The sequence below is a fragment of the Astyanax mexicanus genome, chromosome 4 (assembly GCF_023375975.1).
Source record: "Astyanax mexicanus isolate ESR-SI-001 chromosome 4, AstMex3_surface, whole genome shotgun sequence".
NCBI lineage: Eukaryota > Metazoa > Chordata > Actinopteri > Characiformes > Acestrorhamphidae > Astyanax > Astyanax mexicanus.
In genome coordinates this window covers 57,472,497-57,494,781 of record NC_064411.1, presented here as the reverse complement: position 1 = coordinate 57,494,781, position 22,285 = coordinate 57,472,497, and the positions used below count along the sequence as shown (strand labels likewise).

Genomic DNA, 22,285 nt, shown 5'->3' with positions numbered 1-22,285 from the left:
AAAGGAAGACGCTATCATTTTAATACAAATTATATATAAAATTAAAACCAATGAAATGAAATATTTTATTGCTTTTATTTCACAAATCATCCCTAAACATGATTTAAAAATTGCTCTAAATCTGTTTTCCAGTGCAGTAAGCAGGGTTAAGGGTTAAAACTGACTGCCACATTTGACTTTTAGTTGTATTTACACCGATAAAACATTATGACCACCAAATTGTTGGTTTCAATACCCAATTTCCAAATATATGCGTTCAACTCCACTAATCATATAGGACACTCTGTAGTCCTATAATAATTCCAGACTGTATGGGCGGCACCATGCTCAAATTCTGCTCAATAAATAATAATAACGCTTTACAATAAGGATACATTAATTAACATTACGTACATCAAAATATCTCAACTAACTCATTTTAATTCTTTAATTGATACTAGTAATGTTAACACTGTCTTAAGTAGTGTATAAATAATTAGCTAAAACATTATTTAACCATTTAACAATGTTTACTTTTGTCATACTGATTATTTGATGAATTGGAGCCTCATTTAAAGCTACGATGACTAAAATAAGCCACATGATCTGAGAGCAAATCTAAAAAATGTGAATTAAAAGTTTGGTTAAAGTAAATTAACCTGTAGATTAACACAGTAATGCAGAAAATGAGTCAAATTAGAAATTATGATATCTAAATATAAAGTAAAATAATAGTTAAAGTGAAAGTAAATTTTAAAATCTTGAACGTTTCAACGATCCCTGAAAAGGCAAAGACGAATTATGTAATATTACATTTTTAAATATATTGAAACAATAATCTAAAATATGTCAAAATATGTCCAACCTCAACTCATATTAGAAAAAGGCTACAAAATAAATGGGAGGGGCACTGGGTGATGTATGGGTTTAGGGGCGTGGGCAGGAGGGAGAGCTGATTGATTGGCTGTGCTGCAGCAGCAGCAGTAATGTGCCTCTGATAGCGGTGAGAGGCAGATGATTGGACGTCAGCAGAGGAAAAGAATTACTGATTGACTGATTTGCATATTGTGATGTGTCTGCGTACCAAAGTACACGGAAACATCATCCTCGTCTACAGCACAGCTGAACCTGAGAGGAGCTGCAGAGCAAGAAATTACCACAATAAAAGTGTTTTTTTAAGGTTAGGAAATATTTGTAAGCCGGAAAAAAATGTAAGCAGGAGTTTTATTATATATGTTTTATTACTTTAGAGGAACACATTTTCTGATTATTAATTATTATTATTAATATTAATGAAGAAAACACGGTTTTGGGTTTAGTGGCTCTTTAGGAAATGAAGGTCAGCTAATCCAAAAAGAAGAACTTTAATATGTTAAGTATTCTCAAGTGCAGTCACAGAAAATACATCAAACATGTTATGATGATAAAACTGGCACTCATCAGGACCACCCCCATAAAAAAAGAGCAAGAGTTTCTCTGTTGTACATGATGTTATATTATATTATATTATATTATATATTTGTTTAAGTTGTTTATTATATATGTTTAGATTGTTTTTCAAATACAATATATTCAGGTTTTGAATTAATTTGTTCCAGAACATTATGTACTGATACTATAGCTGATACTTATTTTTAATAAAAGTGAGGAATATTAATAAAACAGAGGAATCAGTAATGGGACTTTTATTTTGCCTCTCAGCGAGCCGGTTGTCAGATGCTGATCCGGTTGACCCGGATACACTCCCGCTAGGTGGTGTGCTGAAATTCGCGAGGGATAAATCCTGCACCCCCTGGGCTTCACCTTAAACAGCCTCACAGATTAATCCAGCAGCTTCACTTGGCTTTACTAACATTAACATTTTTTATTAAAATATTTATTTAAAATCGATTAGTGGGTTCTGTATTTTATGTTATTATTATAGATGTTATTAAAGGTTCTACCCCTAATTTAGGGCAGTAAAACACCATTAAACTAGAGGCACGTTGGAGCCACGGGGGAATGAAATTCACAATTTTTATGACAGTATATGGATATATTTTAAATATGTGCGGCCCAACAAGAAAAAATAACTGTTGTTTAAAATTAATGACATACTATTTTTTTTTTCAATTCACATTTTTACAGCAATGAGCAATATATTGTTAATTATGCTAGCCAAATTCTAAAGTAAAAATAAAAATATACAATTATATTTGGTTTTTAAGCCAACAGATCTAAATGTATATTTCAAAACATTATCACGTCTGAAAATTAATAATAAAAATGTGATTAAAACTATTGACCTATGCAAAAAAATACAAAAAATATGACTCATTAAGCAATCCTCATGTAAGAACTCATATAGTGTTTTGTTCCTTAATTTCTTTTTCTTTGTTTGTTTGTTTATTCAAATCCAAACATTTGTAAAAATACATTTAAATCCTCCCTTTTTTATCCTATTTAATTAATTGATTAATTGAAAAACAAATAATCATCAGATTAATTGATTACAAAAGTAATCGTTAGTTGCAGCCCTTAAGAAATATAGTGCATTACTATAACAAAAATTTAAATATATAAATGAGTTTCTTTGATTTTACCAAATAGTTTCTAATAGATATATATTGGTAAACGAGAACACTGTGAATTTTCTAAAAACAGCAAAATATAGTACCCTGATTTTATAGAGCTTTGAAATAAATATTAAATTTCTTTTATTTTACCTAATGTAAAACCTCTGAAATATAATCAAGAGGAAGATGGATGATCACAAACCATCAAACCACCAAACTGAACTGCTTGAATTTTTACACCAGGAGTAAAGCAGCATAAAGTTATCCAAAAGCAGTGTGTAAGACTGGTGGAGGAGAACATGATGCCAAGATGCATGGAAAAAAAACTGTGATTAAAAACCAGGGTTATTCCACCAAATATTGATTATTTCTGAACTCTTAAAACCTTATTAATATGAATTTATTTTTGTCTTTGCATTATTTGAGGTCTGAAAGCTCTGCTTCTTTTCTTTTTTTGTTATTTCAGTCATTTCTCATTTTCTGTAATTAAATGCTCTAAATGACTTAAATATTTTTATTTGGAATTTGGAAGAAATGTTGTCTGTAGTTTATAGAATAAAACAACAATGTTCATTTTACTCAAACATAAACCCATAAATAGCAAAATCAGAGAAACCTTTTTTATTATTCTTGAATAACTAAATGCAGTACAATAGTACAAACAATTAGAGCTGGCGTTCTCATTGGCCAGCCCTGACCTCTGCTGCTCTGGGTCCTAGGGTGCAGAGTTTTGCCGGGTGCAGTGTTTAAGCACGCCGCGGGAGAGCGCTGTGTACCGGGTGTCGCTCCGCGGCGCAGCACCGAAACGCCGCTTCTCAAAACCGGTAAAAAATCCGCCACCATCCGCGCCTTAAACATGGACCTGCAGCCCCGCGGCTCGGCCTGCGGACTCCCGGCGAGCGCCTAGTCCCTCCCGGCCCACGATTTACCCGCGCCCCGCCGCCAATCCCCACTTTATCCATATCTGATGGAGGATTTAACCGCGGAGTGAGTGACCGCAGCCGGACAGCAGCTCTCCCCGCCTCCTCGCCGCTCTCCCCGGGACACGGACACCAGGAGACCCCGGGGCCTGGCTCTGACTGTAGCCGTACTGTAATAAAACAGTAACAAAGAGTAAATTCTGTACTAAACCCCGGAGTTTCAGCGCGCAGCACGCCGGTGAGTACCGTTAATCCCAGCCGGCCGCCTGAACTACAGCTACAGCTAATGTAGCTAAAGCTAATGCTAAAGCTGATCCACAACCATGAGGGCCAGGCTGGGCCTCCACTCAGAAATGCACACAAAATAACACTCAAATCCGCTTTTAAACCGGTTTAAACACGCTTTCAGACCTCAAACAATCCGCATTTAATCTGAATCCTGTCTAATCGCTACTCAATAGTGTGTACTGTATTTATCTGCACGTCCTTGACGTTATTTAAACTCATTTAGACTCTTATTCTTACCTTCTAGCTTATTCATTGCTACCTTTTTATTTATTTATTATTTGTGTGACTTTTATTATGTAAAAAACCCTAATTGTTCTATAGGTTTTACTGTTCAAGTAATTGATTTAACTCAGCTAGTTAACCTACTTGTGGGCACACCAAAAATCAGCCCCAAAAGCACAAGCATGGCTCTTATTATGTAAAAAGCCCAAGTTATATATTTTTGTATAGGGCAGCTTGCAAATTTATTTATCTAGGTTACCTTGACTTGCTTTTTACTACTTATGGGCAAACCAAAAATCAGACCCAAAAGCACAAGTATGACTTTTATTATTTAAGAAAAAAAGCTTTAATTATTAAGTCTGTTAAACGCACATGACTAGATGACTAGTTAATAATAGATGACTAGATTGACTCAGGTTATTCGGTTTGATTTAATGACAAAGTTAAGAAATTACATCTTCAATATTTTTTCAGTCATATGAAAGCAGTACTTTGTACGCTTTGTAACACACAGTACACGTTAGTTATATTGGTAAAAAAAAAAAAAGTAGTTTAAGCAAGTACATGCTTTTGTTTTGTTCTGATATTTTGTATTAAACAGTTTATTCAGTTGGAATTAGTTTGATTATGGGCAAACCAAAGGAGCCCCCAAAACAGATAGTTGGCATTTAATGTGATAATTTTTTGTAAAATGTAAAATCTATTTTTCTATTTATTTATATTAACCATTTTATTATTAACCTTAGAACAGCTCGGTTGTTGATTTAGCTAGTTAACTAGCTAACTTATGTTAACAAGCTGTTGGCAAGATAACTGAGCCATTAGCACAGTAAATGGACTCATTGCACTTTGTTTAAGTCGGGTTAATTCTCATACTATTTCTTGTTTTAAAATTCAAAATGGTTTATCTATACTATTCAGCCCCAGAAGCATGGCTATGACGAGTATGACTATTTATTTTTATTTTGTGAAAAATCTTGTAAAATATAAAGTCTGATAATTATTTGTTTTATTATTATTAAAAATGTTCTAACTGAGCCACACGTTCAGGCATGGCTGTTTGTTAAAAACAGCTTGGCTTCAGATGCTTCATAGTAAATGTAAATGGACTCAATTCAGTTTGTTCAAGTCGGTTTTATTCTCAAACTTTCTCTTGTTTTAAACTGTTTTAATGGGTTACATATCTATACTAAAGTGCATAAAAAAGCAGACGTATCTTTGTATTTCTTCAGTTTATTTAGAGTGAGTTTTATTATTAACCATGTTCTAACTGAGCCACACGTACACGCATGACTTTTAATATGTAAAAACATATCTTCGCTACACGGGCTTCATTGTAAATTGACTCGTTTTTTTAAATATTTAATTGGTTTAAAATCTTTACTACATTTATTTACTGTGTATACACACACATATTGGTTTATTAATGTAGGTAAAAATATTTGTTTAATGTTCAATTTAGACGTGTTCGTGCTTTTATTATGTAAGCTGTGTGTGTGTGGTGCTGGCTGAGGTAAAAGCTGACTGGCGCTGATTAGCCGCTAGCTAGCTGTAGTAGTTAGCAGGCCTGATTAGCAGGCCTCAGATTCAACATTGACTATTTTATTGATTTAATTGATAATTTATTTGAATTCAGTGTTTAATCGGGAGATGATTATTGATTATTGATCAGGATTGGGTTCAGTAATGAGCTGTTAAAGCTCGAAGTTTGTGTTAAATGAGCGGGAATTGTGTGAAATGCGGCGCGCGAGCTGCCATATGGCCACTAGCGGCTAAAGCTAACAGGAAAGTTTGGGCTGTTTTGTGTTAAAATGATGGAAATTAAAGTAAGTGTGTGTTTGCGCGCGATTATGGAAGACAGATTTCTTCAGGACCATCTGTTCGATTGTGTTGGTGTATGTGAGGGGAAATGTCAGCGTGTGTGAGAGTGAGGGAAAGAGCAGCACGTGAGAAACGTGTGTGTGAAAAGTTCACACAGTTAGCATGATGCTAACAGAGTCTCACTCTCCCCAGGCCCGGTAGAGGTGATCAGTAATGAAAGACGCGTTTAGGTCAGTGAATATTACTTAATTTATGGATATATAGGTGTAGATGTGCGTTTTTGGGTATTATTATTGCTATGTATTTAAAAAAATGTGGTGGTATGGGTTTTGATGTATGGTGATGATGAGTATGGTTATTAGTATGTATGCAAATGCTGGTGCTGTGAGTTTAAGTTGTGGTAATTTGTATGGTTAATGGTAGTGGGTTTGGTTGAATGGTGATTCTTTTAGTTGTTGGTAATTGTGTTCAGATAGTGGTGATGGGTATGGTTAATGGTATGCGTGTGGATAGTGATGGGCATGGTTTTTGGCATGTGTTCAGATGGTGATGGTATGGTTATTTCTATGTGCTCAGATGCTGGTGATATAGGTTTGGATGGATGGTAATGAGCACGATTATTGTTTGTTTATGTGGTGATGGTTATTTGTCTGTCTGTGGATGGTGATGCTTTTGGTTATTGGTATGTCTGTGGATGGTGATGCTTTTGGTTATTGGTATGTCTGTGGATGGTGATGGATATGGGTTTGGATTGTGAGTCCTTTGGTTTTGTGTTTTTGTGGATGGTGATGGGTATAGTTATTGGTATGCGTGGTTTATTTCTGTGTGCTCAGATGCTGGTGATATAGGTTTGGATGGATGGTAATGGGCATGATTATTATTTGTTCCGGTGGTGATGGGCATGGTTATTTGTCTGTCTGTGGATGGTGATGGATATGGGTTTGAATTGTGATGCCTTTGGTTGTGTGTGTTTGTGGTTGGTGATGGTATGGTTATTGGCATGTGTTCAGATGGTGGAAATGCGTATGGGTTTGTTTGGATAGTGATGCCTTTTGGTTATTGTTGTGGGTTTGGTTTGATTTTAATGCCTATGGTTATTGGCATGTGTTCAGATGGTGATGGATATGGTTATATATATGTGCTCAGATGCTGGTAATATGGGTTTGGATAAATGGCAATGGCCATGTTTATTGGTATGTGTTCATATGGTGATAGTATGGGTTTGGATGGATGGTGATGGGAATGTGTACAGTTCAGTGATCATGGGATTTAGATAAATAGCTGTGATTATGGGTTAAATGTGTTTGAACGTATAGTGATGGTCACAGGTTAGGTTTAGATTAAAGGGGATGTATAGGTTATTGGTGTTAGCTTGGCTGTATGGTGATGGTATGGGTGGTTTTTATGGCTATTGCTTAGTTGTTGGATGACTATTCTGATAAGTATGTTTGGGTTTAGATTAGTGGTTATATTTGGGTGGTTTTCAATGCATGGATTGGTGTGTATGTTGGGCAGTATGTGATGGGAGTTTCTCTGTTATGGGATGTGATTAGATAAAGGGTGAGGTGTGTAGGTGTGACTGAATATGATAATGGGTGTGTAAATTAAGGGGTAAGGTTTTGATGGATGCATATAGATAGCTATAGCTAGGTGATGAATACGTTAAATAGGCAACATTAAATTTTTAATACATTTTTTAAGCTTTTGTGGAAAATTGGAGAGCTGGAGTGTTGGATATGTATAATGTGCTGGAATGCATGTCTCTTAGCTGTTTTGTGCTTTCCGCCTTATTAAATGTTTAACATTTTAGCGTTGAAATATTGGATTTTGAGGTAAAGAGAATAATTGAAGTAACAGAGCAATCTAAAAACTGAGCACTAGTACTGAGTAAGATGCTGGCACTGATGTCGGCAAAGTTGGTTATTTTTGTTTGTTTTCAGCCAAATCTGTTCATTTTGCTGCATCCCTACTACCTGTAGCTTCAGTGTAAAGTTGTGAATATCCAAGCTGTGGAAAGCTTCTGAACGAGGTAGAAAAACACTGCATTCCCTTTTCCAGAGTGTCAGCTGATGCAGTCATGTGCCTAGCTTGTCGTGGTTAGAAGATCTCCTTTTTTGAGTTTGAAGGGGTTCAATTAGTATATATAACTTTACTCTTGGCGATAGTACAAAACACTGAATTGAAGAAATTATTTAAAAAAAAAAATACACTATTGCAACTAAATTAAATTTAATTATTGCATACGATATGACACACCCCTTACTGAGATTTAAAAAAAATATATGAACGTCATGATACTAATAATGCAATTGAAGTAAAATAAATGATACTGGACCAATAAAATATGTCTCTAGTGAATATATAATGGGAAATGAGAACAGTGTAAACTTAAAAATTGAGTTTCTTTGATTTTACCAAATTGAAAACCTATGAAATATAATCAAGAGGAAGATGGATAATCACAAGCCATCAAAACAAAACTCAGCTAAGCTGCTCGAATTTTTTGCACTAGGAGTAAAGCAGCATAAAGTTATCCAAAAGCAGTGTGCAAGACTGGTGGAGGAGAACATGATGCCAAGATGCATGATTAAAACTATGACTAAAAACCAGGGTTATTCCACCAAATATTGATTATTTCTGAACTCTTAAAACTTTATAAATATGAACTTGTTTTCTTTGCTTTATTTGAGGTCTGAAAGCTCTGCATCTTTTGTTATTTCAGTCATTTCTCATTTTCTGCAAATAAATGCTCTAAATGAGAATATTTTTATTTGGAATTTGGGAGGAATGTTGTCTGTAGTTTATAGAATAAAACAACAATGTTCATTTTACTCAAACGTAAATTTGTAAATAGCAAAATTCAGAGAAACTGATTGAGAAGCTCTCAATCAGCTCTCATTTTTTTTCTCGAGCTGTAATATCGTTGATATTATGATATGGCACTCCTCTATTCATAACAATTTGGTGTACTATTCATCACCTCATGTACACTATTCTGACTGACCTGTAATGATGTCAAGTGACCATAGTGCCTGCACTCGCTCCCGTTTCTACCGCAGTGCATCAGAGCTTTTCTAATACAGTTCTAGAACCAAAAAAAGCACAAATGTCCAGTTTTTATGTCTAAACTAAACCAGGTAGAGGTCCGGCTCAGAGATGCAAGGTTTTGTTTGATCAGGGTGGAGGGGTTTAGGTTCTCCGCAGGGTCTCTGAGGCTCTTCAGGAAGAGTTGTTGGCCATCTGTCGGGATCAGAGCACTCAGGGCTGGGTGTTAGGCTCGTTTCCTTTGTGTCGGGGGTCGCGGGGGCAGACGGTGCTTGACTCTCAATGGCCTTTCAGTCTCAAATACACTGTTCCTGCCCCCAGCCGTCCAGCTGCCGTCCACACTGACCATCACCGGCACAATCAGTGTATTTTCTCATTTTAAATGAAGATCTTTTACATTTTTGTCTTTTTATTAATTATATTGATTAAGGGCTGCGTGATCTGGCCCAAAATAAATGCCCCAAATTTATGCTATTCTTGGATTGATATACTACTAGAAAAACGCCAAAAAATAAGTTTTCTGTTTCGTAAATGTAACTTACCAAGAACCTTAACTTGTATTAAATGATTAAATGCAGCATAATAAAAAGTAGAACAAAAATAAAGTAATTTACCTACTAATGTGCAGCTTATCTAATGCTGCAAATAAACAGCATAACATGCAGTTAAACTTTTTTTTTTATTTTATTTTTTATTAAAACCAAATATGGGATATTTGTTTTCAGTATATTCAAAATGCGTGGAAATATCAGCATTTTAAAAAGTATTTTATTGCTGAATATTATTGCAATCAATACTCATACACATTTCTATGCAGTTGCCCGTCTTCCACTAACATACAGTTTAATTTTGACATCTATCATTGATAATTCTATCATACTATACTTAAAATACTTCTTTTTTTTCATGTCTTTCAAGTTGCCAAATAATTTTGATGGCTGAATATTTGGTGCATTTGTAGATGTTGGTCTAGTTTAATTGAACAAATTATTATTTTTTTGTGTAAATTCTGCAAATAAACTAAATATACTTTTAAAATGAGCAGACCTGTTTTTATATATAGTAGTTTTTATATAGTTGAATTCCACAATGTGTATTTTAGCACGTATGTGTTGGCGTGTGCCATAGTGTGTCGGTGAGGGTGGGGTTTGCGCTGTTATCAGAGGGTACAGTGAACCCCACCCTCACTGCTACACACTGTGTTCAGACTTTTAGCAGCTAACTACACACTGTGTCCAAATTTACAACTTAAACAGTCTGCAAATAACACTGGAGATTATAGTATTGATATATAGATTATAATAATAATTTACACTACACCACAGTTAGTTTGATCCCTGCAATGTGATTGGCTGAGAGGCGTTCTGAGAGTGGCGTTATTAGCCGTTGATGCACTGTAACCGAAGCTCTCCATGTATTACTGTATTACTCTGCCACATACAGGTAACCTAGCAACGATGCAGCGCTTACAAGCCAAACAGTGCAGCTACAAACAGAGCAGCAATGGAACTGTTTTAACTGGCGGAGTTTTTATAACCAAACAGATCCTATTTTCTCCTCCTCTTTAACTCAATCTTTCAATAAGCAACGTTTACGGAATTTAGCTGATGTTTTTATTTAGAGCGACCTGCAAGCACATGTATTTCTATTACAGTAATAGGTGAATGTAGTGTTGGGAATATTGCCCAAGGACTCTCATTGGTTTAGCGCAGCGTTTAGTCACCCAGAGTGGGAATTGAATCGAACATCAAATTGAATTGTATTGCCATTATACCATTGATTTTAATATCGATATCTTTCGTTTTGTTGTGATCTATTTTGCATTTAAAAACTGGGCACAAATCTGGGCGATATGGGAAAAATCATATATAACGATTATGTCACAATAACGATATATATCATATACCACATTTGAGTGTGTTTTCAGTTACTCTTCGAAAAAATATGATAAAATATCATTGCTTAGTTTTTTTCCAAATTTATTTCAAAGCGACGTTAAACCAAACTTTCACAAATGAGAATTACTAACGTTTAGTGCAGCAATATATATGTATCAAATGAAAACAGATGAGGTAGATGCAGTAACAAATTTTTTTCAAAATTATACAGGTTTTTAAATTGAGTTATCAAAATAAACTCAATTAACATTTTTTAAAGTGTCCTTCAAATAACGTAAAGCAGCGTCACGTCGCAAAACCACATTATGAATAGGGGTGGGCGATATGGCTCTAAAATAATATCACGATATTTCAGGGTATTTTTGTGATAATGATATACTTGGCGATATAGGAAAACTAAAATAATTCATTCATTTCAGGAATATAGTATAATAGTATAACAGCATAATCATAATGTGGCAAAATAAATAATATAGCATAAAATAATATAATGCAGCAAATAATATTGCAGAATATTTAGTGCATGCATATAAACTGCAAACTAAAACAATTATACAATAAATACACCTAAAGCTTCACAGTAAATAATAGACTACTTTTAAGACAGAACAGCCCTGTTATCACAATATGGATTTTTAATATCATGATATTTCTGTGTCACGATATATTGTATACGATATAATATTGCCCACCCCTAATTATGAAGCTTTTTTTGCAAACATTACTTTATCACTTATATAAACCGAGTTTATGCAAAGTGACCACGCCCATACATTTCATCGTAGCCTACTTTATATATTTGCATGAATAATTGATTAAATTACTGTATAAACGATTGGGAAAATAAACTTTTCTATCGTCCCCACAATATTTATCGTCATGTCGCACAGCACTAAATCCAGTGTTTGCTACCAGTGTTAGCCTAGCATGTCCTGTCAATATATTTGCTATGTTAACTTTGTCTCTCTCTCTCTTTTTGTCTCTCCAGGTAAAGTATAAATCGAGGGAACACTACAGAATCAGCCGACCCAGAGTCTGCCAAGAGCCAGAGATTTACACAACCGATTCAGAGGTACTGCAGATATACTGCACTCGAGCACTTTCCCTGCTCTATATCTAAAGCTTATTTAATTTTCTACTGTCTTGGCTCACTTTTACAGGTACTTGTAAACTGTTCTCTTTTGCACCCCTTCCTCTTGTTTTGAAGTGCAACTCGTACATTTGGAACAGAGTAATAAGGGAAAGGGGTTAAATTTTCCCCATAATAAAATAATTAGAAGACCCTATAAGAACCTGATACAGATATAGGCAAGGCAAGTTTTTGTATATCACTTTAAAAACACAGAGGTAATTCTGAAAAAAAGTGCTTTACAGGAAGATTTAAGACTCAATTTAAAAAAAGGAAGTTATGAGAAATTGTAAATTAAATAAGCATTTTTAACAAAATTAAAATTAATAAAAATTAAGAAGTAAAATAAAACTTAAGGGTTTATCGTATGTCTTTAGAAAGGGGGCAGGTGCTGCAGCAATTTATTGTCCTTTCCCTTATTCCTCTCTAATGGGGAGCTGAAATTGGCTTTTATTTTATCTCTTCTGTTTATTGCATGCGCTACTTAAGGTGGAACAGGAAAATTAGCTAGCTGTTTGTACTGTTTTTTTTTTTTTTTTTTTTTTTTTTTAATATTGAAACTACACCTTAAACTATGGTTATATATAGTGATTATTTGAATTTGAGTTATTTGCACAGTCAAAAAAAAAGCAACACAAATTGCAAATAGCATAACACAGTGCAGGTAGAGGCAGACATCTTATATGGGCTTATATGAAGCCTCTACCATAATATAAATAATAAAATATATTTAAAAAAATAATACGTTTTAGCTATATAACACAACATTTGAATGTGTGTACATTCAAGAAAAATAATTACGAGGCATTTATTAAATGACTCATTGGACAGCGATGATATTTTAAATGTATTTTATTATCAATAGAGACAATTTCTAGAGACAAACAATAAAAATACTTTATTTCTGGGTTTCTTTGGTTGCGCGTGTCATTCGATCTTGCCAGTGATTCTCATAGTCTTCTGTTTAAACTGTGTTCCTCTGAAAAATCTCTATTTGAAGGATCATTTAGCCCCAACACTTCCCCCAACACTTCCCCCAACACTTCCCCCAACACTTCCCCCAACACTTCCCCCAACACTTCCCCCAACACTTCCCCCAACACTTCCCCCAACACTTCCCCCAACACTTCCCCCAACACTTCCCCCAACACTTCCCCCAACACTTCCCCCAACACTTCCCCCAACACTTCCCCCAACACTTCCCCCAACACTTCCCCCAACACTTCCCCCAACACTTCCCCCAACACTTCCCCCAACACTTCCCCCAACACTTCCCCCAACACTTCCCCCAACACTTCCCCCAACACTTCCCCCAACACTTCCCCCAACACGCAAAACAGAGGGGTAGGACCAAAAAGGGGTAAAATGGGATTGGGCCTAAGTTGACTTATCCTTTCTTCTGAAATATAATTAAGTGTATGTATAGTTGTCTGTGTGTGAAGGTGTGTATTTATTGACTTGTGCTTTAATTTTTCAGTTTGGCAGGCAGGTCCGAGGCCCCCTCATGCAGAACCACAGGAAATGAATAAACCGCCGCAGCCTATAGCCGGACCCCCCTCTGTCCCCCACCCCGCCCCGTCCCCTGGACTCACACAGGTGAGAGTTACGGTAGCTCCAGTTACTGCTGTAGATACGTATCTGATTTAATTACACTGCTCTACACAACTAACTTATACAGCGTTCAAGTTCCACCACCGTTCACCTGATGTAACACTGTGCTGCTCACTTCAGAATCACCAAATTATATATCTTGCCTAATAGAGTTGCGTGTTATACTGATATTAGAACAGTATCTCTCTTTCTTTGTTGAAAGGGCTACAATACCCCATTTATTTAGTAACAGTACTTAAACTCAATCAGCACCAGTCTCACCTTGTCGTCTTTTCAGCTTAACAACTCAAAAATGCCTTGACACATCAGTATAAAGCAAATGTGTCGAAAGATCTAGCAAAGCTAGAGGATCCGTGAATATTCCACTGCAAAAAACGCTCAGTAATAATCTCTCCTTTCAGGGTTTTTCACAGGAAGTCTCTGGGGCTGTTGACTGCTTTTATTTATCAGTTTTCTCAGTTTCTGAAGTATAATCCAGTGTCTGAGGAGAGCTTTGTGTTGTCTCTGAGTTTCCCCGTGGCTGTATTTATACCAGCTCAGAACCTCATATCAACAGTGTTTAGAATCCTTAATTCCAATTTGCACTCGATTCCTGATCCGATTCGCTCAATGAGTCGACTCTACACTCAAACCTTAGTATATTGAGTTTCTTAAAGCATCTTGACAATTCACAAGATATTAGCATTTTTCTAAAATTGTAAGTTATCGGTCATGTGAGGCTGTTTTAACAACCTACATGTAACGTCTTTTGGTTTTGCGTTGTTTTCCGACAGGCTGCCTACCCCCCTGGCCAGCCGCCGTCGGTCGTCTTTGCACCCCCACAAATGAACTCTGCACCGCAGCCCAGACAGGTATGTACCCCCACAGTTTTAAGTAATAAATATCTGAGCTTCTTGTGGCTAAGCTAAGTGTCTGTCCTAACTTCTGCTTTTCGTGTTCTGTGGTGATTGGGGGGCTGTAAGTGTTTGTTTAGGTGGGCACACTCTGGTCTGTCCTTTTGCCTTCTGTTTTAATCTCTCTCGCCCTTCTCTCTCTCCTGCTGTCCCACCAGTTTGCTCCAGGCCCGCGTGCTTTACATCAACAGGTACTAACGCTTTTCACAGAGAATCAGTTCTGCATGAAATAAGAGCGGCATAGACTGCAGTCGCATTATTAAAACTTTTATTTTAGTAGACCTTAAAAACTCTTAGGTTTGTTTCATTTTACAGTGCAGTAGAGGGCATACCCTTTGTCATACCTGGCACTGTCCACCCCCTCATTCATTGCCATCCACTCCCTGACTCTTAACTACTTTGGTGTCGCCACCACTCCCACAATTGCCTATACGTTGTCAGTATTTGTATGTATACCCATACCAAACACCGTCTGTACCTTTGCCTATCCATACCCTTGGTTGTCTCAATCGATCCTCTCACCCCTTCTACTGTACCTTTGCATGTCACTGTTTGTAACTTTCGCCATACCTGGCACAGTCTGTACCCTTGCCTGTCTCAATTTGTTCCTTTACCCATACCTGGCACGCTCCATACTCTCGGCTGTTTCAGTCCATACCCTAGTGCCTGCCTGCCTGCCATACCCTGTGCCCTTACTACTAGTCACTAATTCACCTTTCCCCATACCCAGTACTGCCTATATCCTTTCCTTGTCCCTTCATGCGCTTGCCGGTCACAGTTTGTACTTTTTACCAGTACCTGGCACAGCCCATACCCTTGCATCTCAATTTGTGTCTTTACCCTGTACCTGCCACAGTCCGTACCTTTGCCCGTACCTGGCACAGTCCATACTATCTGCTGTCTCGGTCTATACCCTAACTCGTCACTAATTGCACTTTTCCCCATACCCGGCACTGCCTGTGCCCTTCCTGTGTCCCTTTATGCTCTTGCCTGTCACAGTTTGTACCTTTGCCAGTACCTGGCACAGTTCATATCCTTGCCATGTCTCAATTTGTACCTTTACCCCATACCTGCCACACTCTGTACCTTTGCCTGTCTCAATTTGTTTGTGAAATGTTTACCCATACCTGACACTATCTGTGCCCTTGCCTGTCTCAATTTGAACCTTTACCCATACCTGACGAATGCCATACCCTAACCTTTCCCAATTTGTACCTTTTACCCATACCTGGCACAGTCCATACCCTTGCCCCTCTCAATTTGTACCTTTTACCCATGTCTGGCATGGTCCATGTACCCTTACTCATCACTACTTGCTCTTTTCCCCATACCCGGCACTGCTTGTATCCTTCCTATGTCCCATGTTAATGCTCTTCCCTGTCAGTTTGTACCTTTTACCAGTACCTGGCACAGTCTGTACCCTTGCCTGTCTTAGTTTGTACCTCTACCCCCATACCCTTGGATGACTTAGTCCGTACCTTAAATCCTCCCTGGCATTGCCTGTACTCTCGCTTGTCACTAAGTGCACTTTTACCCATATCGACACTGCGTATATGCTTCCCATGTCCCTTTATGCTCTTGCCTGTCACAATTTATACCTTTTACCCAAACCCGACACTGCCTAAACCCTTCCTGTGTCCCTTTGTGCTCTTGCTTGTCACTAATTGCACCTTTACCCAGCACTGCCTATGCTCTTGCCTTTCACTGTTTGTACTCTTCCATACTTGGCACTGTCTATACCCTTGTCTGTATCCATCCATTCGCTTGATTTTTTTCTATCCATTCACTTACCAGTCACTCTCCATACCCAAGGGAAACTTGGAAATAATCTATTAGCGCATTTATAAAGATGCCTTTGTTTCTCTTAATGCTGCAAACTCTCATCCATAATTTTCATGCACTGTCTCCTACTGTGTGACCCCATTGATGCTTACACTGTGGTTCCTATTGCTTTATAAACACACTGTGCTCATGTCTGCTTTAATTGTGCTGCTGCCAACGGCTAACTGATTAACGGCTGCTTCGTGTCCTCCTCTCTCTCTCTCTCTCGCTCCCTCTCTCTGCCTCCTCTCTCTCTTGTCTTGGGTGGTGCGGCTGAAGGGTGGATTCAGGTCACTGCAGGTAATTTCCTCTCTTTCCTTCTCCGTCTCTCCCTCCTTCTGTTTCTGGGTGTCCGAGCAGTGCTGCCCTCTGTACAGTCGCTCTGTTCAATGTGGCTGCAGCGGCTCACTTCTGCAGTATGGTGGCGCATTTGATAAAATTGTGTATTAATGTATAATGTGTAGTAACGAATGAGTGATTTGATTTATTTTGAGTCAGTTTATGTCTTTTGTAAATGACACTTACTTGGGATGGTCCATTGCCTTGACCCTTTTCTAGGTGCTGTTTGTTCTTTTGCCCCAATTTCCCAATATTTTGTTCTCTGCGCCTTTTCCTGGGACAGTCTGTTGCCTTGGACCGGCCCTGTCAGTTCTTTTCCCATCTTCCTTTTCCATGTACCGTTCGTTCTCTTGTCCTGAATCAGCCTCATCTCTTACATTCCCTGCCCCTTTTTTCTCGGGACTGTCCGTTCTCTTGCCCCGACCCTGTCTCTTCAGTTTCCCTCTCCCTTTTCCAGGCGCCATTAGTTGTCTTTCCCTGAACCAGCTTCTTTTGTTCTCTTGCCAATACCTACAAGGGACTGTTCCCGGACCCCTATTCCATTTACCGTCTTGCACTGGACTAGCCTTGTCTGTGCTCTTCCCTGACCCTCTCCCGTCAGTTCCCTTTTTCTGGCAGTTTCCATTCTCTTGCCCAGACCCTCTCCCCTCAGGTACCTTTTCCCTCTCCAGGCACTGACTAAATTTCCTTCGGGATAAATAAAGTATCTATCTATCTATCTATCTATCTATCTATCTGACTGACTTATTGCCTCAATTCCCAGCATGGTCTGTTACCTTAGTTTTTCCTGCCGTAGTCTGTTCTCTTGCACTGACCCAGCCCCGTAAGTTTTCTTTTCCAGGCAGTGTCTTTTCTGTTGCCCTGACCCAGTCCTGTCAGTTCCCTTTTCCGGCACTGTCTGTCCTCTTGCCCTGACCCTCTCCCCTCAGGTACCTTTTCCCTTTAGGTACTGTCTGTCCTCTTGCCCTGACCCGGTCCAGTAAATTCCCTTTTCCAGGCACTCTCCGTTCTCTTGCCCTGACCCAGTCCAGTTAACTCCCTTTTCCAGACACTGTCCGTCCTCTTTCCTTGATCTTGTCCAACGTTTGCTCTCTTGCCCAGACTCAATCCCGTCAGTTCCCTTTTCCAGGCACTAGTCGTTCTTTCACTGATCTAGTCCTATCTTTCATTTTCTTCCACTTTTCCAGGCACTGTCCATTCTCTTGCCCTGACCCGGTCCAGTCCTGTTCCCTTTTACAGACATTTTCCATTTTTGCCTTGAACTGGATCCATCCATTCACTTCCCTGTCCCTTTTTCCAGCACCAATCTTTTCCTTCACCTCTTATCCCAGCACTGTCTTTTCCTTTGTACTGTCTTAATTCTGCAACCTTACCAGCCACCATCTGTTCTTTACCTATGCTCTGATCCATCTGTTCCTGTAACCTTACCCCTACTCTGATCCGTCTTGTTTTTGTAACCTGCTTTGGGTGCTTTCCTTGTCCTTAACCGTCCCCATCTTGGATTTGAGGCAGGCCTGCCTGCTGAAGTTTTTCCAGTCTTTCCAGAAGCGTTCTGAAGCAGTGCCTGTCTTAGTTTCGTCTGCTGTCACACTGACATCTATACATTTGCTTATTTGGAAAACACAGCTTAGGCCTGTCACCAGTAATTGATTGTTGTCCCTAGATATTGCTCATTGTTTTACTTGGCTATATGTGGTACCTCACTATTTGTCTTAAGAATGACGTTTGACCACTAAATTCTCTTTTTAATTATAAGTGTTTAGAGCTTAAGCAGTAATTCAGGTGTAACATAATGGGTCAACTATACAAAATGTGTTGACTTTAGACAAATAAAATGTTTAAAAAGTTTCCAGGTCCAGCTGAGTTAAGTTGTTGGACGTTGGCTGTTATTAAAGCTATTGTGTGTTGGTGAAGGTCTGCAGTTGTAGTAGTTGGACATGCTGTCTGCACTGCAAGTTCTTGCTGAGTCAGTTTGTCTGTTGCGTAATTAATTTTGATTATGAAAGAGTGGAGAATGTGCCACCTGATCACACTTTACCCTTATCATTATTTGTATATCGTGCTGTTTCCCAAGACCTGCAGCACTGTGTGGTTTAGCTCTGTCTGTAGATGCTAATGGCCACTGATAATTTAATTTCAAATAAGTTAATTATGGTAGAGATTATTCCTGTTGGAATAAACTGTGCTTTTGCTGAGGTCTGTGTTATGCTATCATTTTACTACTGGCATAAAAATATTTTGTGTATAATTTCATACATACCAAAAAATGAATTAAAACTAATATAGAAGAATCACTACTTTTAAAGAAGGTTTTTCTTATACAAGAATGTATGTATATTGACTTGATTATCGGGATTATCGTGGCAAGCTTTTGCGTGGTAACTTGTCCCTACAGCACTTTAGCCCCGCCCATCCCCCCCTGACATCATATGGAGTGTCCTGCAGACTGTCTGCATTATTGAAGATGTGGTTTTGGAAATGTGATTAAACCATGTTCTATACCTGAATTAAATGGATCCCTGCAACCTTTAATGGGGATATTTTTGTATTTCCTTCTGTTTCAGCAGTATTTTCACAATCGGCCCAACCTGACCAACAGTGCCCCCCGGGTGCCCCCCAGCAGCACACCCCGGGCGGTGCCGCCGACCCATGTTTACCCTCCTGGCTCCCAGATGATGATGATCTCGCAGCAGCAGCTGCAGTTCGCCAACTCTCAGGGCCCAGCATACTTCATCCAATCTGGACAGGTGAATGTCCAAAATTCACTCCATAAAATTAACTCGTTCAGAGTTAGGGATTTGAGAAACTCCTAGTCTCTCTTAAGACGACCTCTTTGGAATGGGACAGTTTAAGACTCAATCGTTCAGCGTGAGAATGGGTCCGAGACATTCGTTCGGAGCGGGATAGTTTGAGGCAAACTTGAGACTTTTGAGATTAAATCGCTCGTTCAGATTGGGGGGTTTTAGAAAAACCTTTATTTCAGAGTAGTGGGTTTTTGAGACTCTCTCCTTCAGAGTGGGGGTTTGAGACGAACACTTGCTCGGCATGAGGGTTTGAGACGAACTTGATCGTTCAGGGTAGTGGGAAGGTTTGAAACTCAGTGGCGCTTTGAGGTGAACCCTTTCAGTTTAGGGTGGGGAACTCGCATGTTCGGACTAAAAAGGTTTGAGACCCAGCTCGCTTGTTTGGAGTGGGGTTTTGAGATTAACTTTGGAAATTTCTGAGTGGAAGTTGGGATATTGAGGCGAACTCGTTTGTAGTTTATTAAAGAATTAACTAGTTCATAGTTGGGGAGGATATTGAGGCGAACTTGTTTGTAGTTGGATATTAAGGCGAAATCTTTCGTATTTAGTGATATTGAGGCGAATTTGTTTAGTTGGGGTATTGAGACAAATACTTTTGTAGTTGGGGTATATTAAGGAACTCGTTTGCAGTTTGGGATATTGCATGAGGCGGTCTGGTGCTTAGTTGGGGATATTGCATGAGGCAAACTTGTTCGTAGTTGGGAGGGTGGGATATTGAGGGATGAACTCACTGAATGATGTAAACTCGTTTGTAGTTGGGGCATATTAGGCCGAACTTGTTCGTACTTGGGGAATATTGAATGAGGCAAAATCATAGTTGGCGAGGACATTGAGGCAAATTCGTTCTTAGTTGGGCATATTGAGGCAAACTCGTTTGTAGTTTGGTATTAAGGCGAAATCTTTCGTATTTAGTGATATTGAGGCGAATTTGTTCTCAGTTTGGGATATTGAGACAAATACGTACTTAGTTGGGGATATTGAATGAGGCGCACTCGTTTGTAGTTGGCGGAATCGTTTGTACTTAGAGACGTTGAGGCATACTAATTGGGAATATTTGGGTACTTTTGTTCGTAGTGGGCTGGTTTAAGACAAACTTGAGTGGAGGTTTTAGACGAGCAATTGTTCAGAGTAGTAGGGGTTTGAGCTGATGAACTTCAAGAACTGTTTACTGGTGTATATTAATGTTTTAATTTCTATATAATACTTGTTTATGCACCCTTTAAGCATATTTCCTTTCTGTTTGTGTTGCAGTACCGTGCTCCATACGTTCCCCAGGCGCAGCAGTATTCCGTGCCCAGCGCAGCGACAAGCTTCTACTCCGGAACAAACCCCGATTATAGTTCTGCATATGGTAAGAGTCTATATTAAGCTGCAGCCGACTGAACAACCCATCCCCCCACCCCCCCCTCCCCCCCCCACCAGGTCGTGTTTCTCCAGCGTACCCTCGCTCGCCAGCGGCCGGTTGTCTCTGCTGGTTCTCTAACTTCATGGTGCTTTTTTAATACGTGCTACCTGTACCTGTATCTTGTCATTCACGTCCTGCCTCTTTCTCTCATTCTTCTCGATCTTTGTCTCTCTCTATATATATCTATCTCTCTCTCTCTCTCTCTATCTCGGCCTCTGTCTCTCTCTTGCTCTCTTCCCCTCTGGGCCGAGTTCAGAGGCCTCCCTAGCAGCGAGGGAGAGGCGGGGTGGTGGGGGGAGGGGTTCAGGCCGAGAGAATGGCCGAATCTCTCTGCATGCCACTCCCCTCACCTCCCAGCGCTACCCCGGTGAGTCTGGAACGCAGGGCTGCTTGTGGTTTTATTCTTTTGGCATTAAATTCTGTTTACCCGGAGCATGCACCTGCCCTCTTTATTTTATTTTATTTTTTTAGTAGTGCTGCCGTGACTCCCACGGTGACCCACGACCCCAAAGGCTCATGAGGCATCATTACTCTTGAATTGTCTTACTTTCATTTTTACTATTTTGTGTATAGCCCCTTTAAAAAGCATTAACTCTTCCCTTCACTATCATTGTAAACGATAGGGATGCACTGTAATTTATTTGTTTGTTTGTTTGTTTGTTTTTTTGTTTATTTATTTTCTTTGCAAAACCCAAAAACATTAAACCCTGAAATACCAAACAATGTTTATCGTATATTTTTCTTTTATGCTGTTTATAGAACACTATTGAACATTTTTCCTGTTCCAGCAGACAAAATGTCAAGTGCTATTAAGCCTCAGTATTGTCCTAATCATGGATATATCTCAGTAGTGCAGTTTTAGTAAGACACGTACCTCAGCAGTGCTATTAACATTAAGCCTGTGTATTGTCCTAATCATGGATATATCTCAGTAGTGCAATTTTACTAATACATTTACCTCAGCAACACTATTTTAATCATAGAATTACTTCAGTAAACTTGCACTTTCATGGTAAACATATCAAAAGAATTGCATTACAGAGGTAAAAGTGTGATTAGGAAAGTGCCGCTGAACTAAATGTAGGATTAGAATTGCATGTGTATGACTGACTAAACATGCACTACTGAGGTAAAATCAGTGAAATTGCACTTATCATACATACTTACCTCAGTACTGCTGTTCTAATTGTTTCTTTGCGGTGCAGTTTTAGTTATACATGTACCTCAGCAGTGCTTTTCTATCTATTTTCCTCAGTACTTCAATTTGTTTTAATGTTTCTGCAGTATTGCTATTTTAAACGTACATTTACCTCAGTATTACAATTTTATTTGCATACTTACCTGAACAGTGCAATGTAATGTGTTTACAACAGGTTTTCACTAAAGTAATCAGTAGTTGGTAATTTTTATTTATTAAATTTTTTTTAAATTTTTTTTTGGTTCCACAATTTCAGTGCATCCCCAGTAAATGATAAATATTTAAAAGCATACCAATCTTAGCAAAGAGTGTAAATTTGCCTGAAATACTGCTCTGCCTCGTGTGCCGTTAGTCGTG

At 38.6% G+C, this 22,285-nt stretch overlaps 1 protein-coding gene across 11 annotated transcripts in view; it reads left to right on the top strand.

The window, feature by feature from the left end:
• The first annotated feature begins 3,286 nt into the window (after positions 1 to 3,286).
• The window catches only part of eif4g1a (eukaryotic translation initiation factor 4 gamma, 1a), a 53,736-nt gene continuing 34,737 nt past the window's right edge, over positions 3,287 to 22,285 (top strand). For 3 of the 11 annotated variants that reach the window (XM_049476729.1, XM_049476728.1, XM_022668364.2), the window contains exons 1-8: positions 3,287 to 3,692; positions 11,717 to 11,800; positions 13,335 to 13,453; positions 14,242 to 14,319; positions 14,520 to 14,552; positions 16,462 to 16,482; positions 19,086 to 19,268; positions 20,577 to 20,676. In XM_049476729.1, coding sequence (XP_049332686.1) covers positions 13,379 to 13,453; positions 14,242 to 14,319; positions 14,520 to 14,552; positions 16,462 to 16,482; positions 19,086 to 19,268; positions 20,577 to 20,676 — 490 coding nt within the window. In that variant the 5' untranslated portion in view covers positions 3,287 to 3,692; positions 11,717 to 11,800; positions 13,335 to 13,378. The remainder of the gene's footprint in view (positions 3,693 to 11,716; positions 11,801 to 13,334; positions 13,454 to 14,241; positions 14,320 to 14,519; positions 14,553 to 16,461; positions 16,483 to 19,085; positions 19,269 to 20,576; positions 20,677 to 22,285) is intronic. The other 8 variants (XM_049476735.1, XM_022668365.2, XM_049476733.1 and 5 more) reach the window with 7 other exon arrangements.